The 5,041-nt window shown below is 41.9% G+C and overlaps 1 protein-coding gene across 1 annotated transcript in view; it reads left to right on the top strand.

The window, feature by feature from the left end:
* MRS2 (MRS2, magnesium transporter) overlaps window positions 1-5,041 on the top strand; it is a 25,253-nt gene that overhangs the window by 2,165 nt on the left and 18,047 nt on the right. The window contains exons 2-6 of the mRNA XM_019518714.1: window positions 21-127; window positions 2,237-2,310; window positions 3,718-3,754; window positions 3,863-3,975; window positions 4,718-4,891. Of these exons, the coding sequence (XP_019374259.1) occupies window positions 21-127; window positions 2,237-2,310; window positions 3,718-3,754; window positions 3,863-3,975; window positions 4,718-4,891 (505 nt within the window). The remainder of the gene's footprint in view (window positions 1-20; window positions 128-2,236; window positions 2,311-3,717; window positions 3,755-3,862; window positions 3,976-4,717; window positions 4,892-5,041) is intronic.

Raw genomic sequence — 5,041 nt, forward strand, 5'->3', positions numbered from 1 at the left:
GCGCTCGAGGCCTCCCGCAGGCTCGCGAGCGCCGCCCCAGCCGCTGCGTCATGGCCCGGGCAGCGCGCGCTGCTGCTGGGGGCGGTGCCCGGGAGGCCACCGCGCGCGTGGAGTCTGCGCTGGGCAAGTAAGTGGTGCCCGGGGGGGGTATGGTCCTGCAGCCTGCTCCGCCCCCGGCGCTTCCCCTGGGCGTGTTGTGCGCGTGGATGTGTGGGGGCGCGTGCCCACCCCAGGTGGGTGGGGTGTGCACGCATGTATGCGTGTCCCTGCATGTGTGTGTGCAAGTGGGTGCATGCATATGCAGTTGAGTGGGTGGGTGTGCATGTGTGTGCTCCTGTATGTGTGCATGCAGGTGGGTGGGTGTGCATGTGTGTGAGCGCACATGCGTATACATATGGTTGGGTGTGTATACGTGGGGGGGGGGCATGTGTGCCTGTTCAGGGGCCAGTGGGCACGGGCTAGTGCACTTTGCTCCATGTACCCCCTTGGAGCACTTGTTATTGCTTTAGTCCCAAGAGCTGTGTTGGAGCCCCCTTAATAGCCTCCTGTAGGAACAAGGTGGGGGGTGCACAATTTCTGTTGTGGTCCTGTGCATCTCTTTCTTTGCCCACCAGATAGGCCTGCCTGAAACATTTTAAGTCCATGAGCCTGAGTCTAAGTAAGTGATTCTCAGGCAGGAGGCCACAGCCCCCCAGTGGACCTGGAGATCCTTTCCAGGGCTCTGTGGAGCGCCATGCAGGGTCAGTATCCTCGGGTGTGTAGGCATGATTCGCGAGGGAAACCCGATAGGAATCTGCAGTGTTAGAAATATTCTGTCCCGCTGTAGTCTCCCTGAGCTCTTTGCAACACAAGTTTTTCTGTTACTTGTTCCGTAACCAAGAAACAAGTGAAAGCTAAGAGCTGGCTTTGACCGAGAGGGGTCTTTCAGTCTAAAAAAAGATTGAGAAGCACTGGGTCTAGGTCACCCCACAAGTGTACTGCATTATGGAGTTGTAAGTGATCAGCACCTTTGAAAAAGCAGCTGCGTTTATTTAGGGGTCAAAGCATAAAATAATCATTGTGAATCTTCAGGACAGGCCCAAATTTAGGGGCTGGAGTCCCTGGGCCCTCTGTGAAATGGGGCTTTTGTTCCAAATTGGACAAATGGGTCCTGAATTAGTTGACTCAAATATTTGACAGCTAATTAATGAAATGGACATGCTAGTCCTTTTTACATTCTACCTGACCCTTACCCATCGTCTGTCTACACTTGGGACAGTATAAAACCTGTTTAAGACCCAAATGTCTACTAAGGTGGTTAATTTCTGAAAATGCGAGTAGTCAAACTTAAGCTTATAAGACGCTTAGCCACAAAGTTGAGCATCTGAGTGTTACACAGCCTTGTTGTTACAGGATGACCTTGGATAAGTCACTTCACAGTTGAAGATGAATCCTTATAAAGCAGCTTAGGATCCAGTGATGAAAAGCACTAAGTTTCACCACCCAAACATGGAAATAACTCATTTGCTTAACAAACGGAGTCCTGGTCCCTGCGTTGAGCTCTATGCGAGCAAACTTCTTCACATATAGTTTGTTGTAGAACTGAAACAGCTTCACCACAACTGCTTTAAGTTCTTACGTGTTACTCTAACTTAATATAATTTCCATTCTTTTTTTCATTCATTAAAGTAAAAGATATAATTACTATGAGGAAGAAAATATTTTTATTTTGCTCTTTGCATACATGGTTAGTTTCTTCTGTTGTTTGTATAACATAATAAATCCTTCAAATAGGAAGAGGTTCTTGGTTGTAGCTGTGTTGGTCTAAGGATGTAGACAGGCTAGGTTCTTTGAGTTGATGTGCTATCTTTTATTAGACCAACTGAGAAACTGGAAAAAAAGTTCTTGGCAAGCTTTCGGGCAGTCACTCTTCTTCAGGCATAGGGAGTCTCTGCTGTTCCTAGAATAAAAAGAGAAATACAAGAGACATTTAGAATAAGGAAATGTGCATATATATTATAACCACAGCCATTAGCTTACACTCAGAAAGAGATGTGGTAACTGCTTTTTTACTCTCCCTCCTCCCTTTGCCCCCACCCTATTTAATTTGATGATGGCTCTTTAACTAGGCTGTTTATAAGTTATCAACTTACTATAGAGAGACGGGGAAATAATCTCTACTAAGAATCTCTATCTTTTGATCAAAACGCTGCATGCACAAAATAGAACATTGTAACTGGTGAATATTTTTCTTCAGATGAACTATGGCACCATGCAAGTACAGAGGCTTCTCAAGCCACCTTAGCTAGTGTATCACCCATTTTCGCCGTGGTAAGTGTATTCCTGTGTCTTAACCAATGGGGGCCAGCTGATCTAAGCTTACAGTAATGTTTTTTTTTTTTAACTTAAGAACAATTCCCAACAGAAAGAACTGGTTGTTCTCCCTGATGTGTCAGTGTGTCTTTTCGTACATTTTAAAACAGTCCTAGCTTGAGGGAAGATATTTATATGTGTGTATTTACAATAAAGAGAGAATAATCTTGATATTTTGATAGAGCACATCTCATATAAAGATGCTTTTTAAGACATGATTTAATACTAAAGTTAAACAGTTTAATTTTTGCAAAAAATAAGCTTTCCCCGCTGAAGGAACCTTTTTTCTCAATATTAAAACAGTGAATTATCATGTCTGCAATTCTGAGTGCTAGAAGGAATATCATTTTTATATATACAGTTGATAGAATTAATCTAATGATGGTCCATCACAGATGACAGATGGTTGTCTGTTTGCAAACTGTTTGACACCAAGAAGTGGTGTAACCACAGATGTAAGCAGTTGTAACAGATAAACCAGTAGAAAACATGGATTCATATGGAGTCCCTAATCCCTTAGTGAGATTCATGGAGCTGGATTCTTTCTGCCACATGCAACCTGATATTTAATATAAAAGCACTAGCTTAAAAAAAAAGCTCTCTTGAATCAGGTGTGCATCTTAAAGGCAAGACTGTAAATTTGATTCAATCCTTGCAGTTTTTCCAATAGAAATAATTTTAAGTTTTCCAGACAAATACATGTCATATTTGCTACTTTGGGATGTAAATGCAGTCAATAAGGTGTTAATGCTGTCTACTACTCGGCACGCTAATGTAACCATCTATTATATTCATGATGTGTCACTGTAAACACCTTTCCACAGTGCTTGCCCTTCTCTTTGCAAATTGTCCAGTTAAGAGAATACAAGATAAAACAACAGCATTTGCAATGCAGAATGTAAAGGGGTTCTATTTGGCCACTGTAATAAACCTTGTTCTGTGTAAAAATCCTTCTTTTTCCTGTGAAGTAAACAGCTAAACTAAAAAGATGTTCCATATGACTGGAGGACAGTTTGCAGAGGTGGGATAAAATACACCCCACTAGACTGCTAGGCTAGTGGTTTTCAACCTTTGTTCAGTTGCAGACCCCTAAAACCTTCAAATGGAGGTATGGAGCACTTTGGAAATTTTGAATGTAGGTGCGCAGATCCTTTTGAATTGTAAAACTGGGTATTCATATATTTTTGATTGATCATAGTTATCTTTTGTGGACCCCTTAGACATAGTCTTCAGACCCCCAAAGACCCACAGCCTGTAGGTTGAAAACCACTGTTCTAGGCAAATACAAGCAATTCACACAACTTTTTTCCTACAAGTTTATAGCAGCTTTATGAAGACAAAATATTTCTTTTCCCCCACCTTCAGATGAAATTTGACAAGGAAGGAAACGTTACCTCTTTTGGTAGGTAGAGTTTTAATTTTCTTCTGCCATCTGTTGTTTCTCTTACACAATATAGAATGCACCAATAATTTTCCCACCTGTTTTTTTTTTTAAACATCTCCTTGGTAGAAAGAAAAAAAACAGAGTTGTACCAGGAACTGGGTCTCCAAGCTCGAGATTTAAGATTTCAGCATCTAGTGAGCATTGAACCTAGAAACAACAAGATCATCATGAGAATGGAGGTAAAATGATACTTAGTTTGAGAAAGTGTTAATCTTTATAACTGTCAATATAACTTAAAGCAAATTTAAACTGTTTTTTTTACCTATATTGTTATGTTCTAGTCATGGGATCCTCTTAATATCAGCTAGTTGTGATCTTGCATATATTATTATGCACCTCTCCTTGGAGATCACCTTAGTGCTGAATATCCTAAAGCAGAATAGCTTTTCTTTATGTTGGGCTCTCCAATAGCTTGCACTAATGAACTCCTTCCAGTTTACAGAATGTCTTCCTCTCTCAGGAGGGTCAGACTCTTCTGTTAATGACTATGACAGAACCATCCACTCAGAGACAGTGGAGCACAATCATGACAGTGAGAATGGAGCGTGGAGGGGGCAAGGCCCTCTGCAGGGCTCTATCCCTGCCATTATGATAGCTCTCTGCCACCTCTAAGCAGCAGGTCCGGGGGGTGGGGGGCAGTGAGGCCAACAGTGCTGGCCTCTCCTGCCTCCTGCCCCTCTTCTGGCCCTGCCATCATAGCGGTGGTCCTCATTCTGATTGGTTGTTTTACTAACTAGAGTGCTCCAACAGTGTTACGGACAGATGGACTAAGCCCTTTATTATATAAGAAGGTATACATTTTCCATACATAGAATCTAATTATTGGGAGAGAGTCTTGAATTCAAAATAGTCTTAGATTTGGGTGAATACAGTAATCTTCACAAAGTCTAAACTTCTGCCTAAATGCACTTTCTCTTTAAGTTTTTGAAGGCTGTGGTATCACCAGAGTTTCTTCTGATACTAGATCATCGCAATATGAATATGGAACACTGGCTGTCCAGAGAATTAGCACCTCAACTGGCTGGAGAAGGGCAGCTAGTTACGTATTCCTTGCCCTTTGAATTTAGAGCCATTGAAGCAATCCTGCAATACTGGGTGAGCTGGTTGCTGTTATTGTACACTTAAATTATATGTGTGTTAAGCTATTTTTGAAAATGTTGCTTCATAGGAGTGACTTTTTTGAGGGTTTTTTAAATCTTTTTCTCTTTAATCTTCTCAGCAGTACTTCAGGTTTGTTTTGGGGTT

The sequence above is a fragment of the Gavialis gangeticus genome, unplaced genomic scaffold (genome assembly GCF_001723915.1).
Source record: "Gavialis gangeticus isolate Ggan-Ray unplaced genomic scaffold, GavGan_comp1, whole genome shotgun sequence".
Taxonomy (NCBI): domain Eukaryota; kingdom Metazoa; phylum Chordata; order Crocodylia; family Gavialidae; genus Gavialis; species Gavialis gangeticus.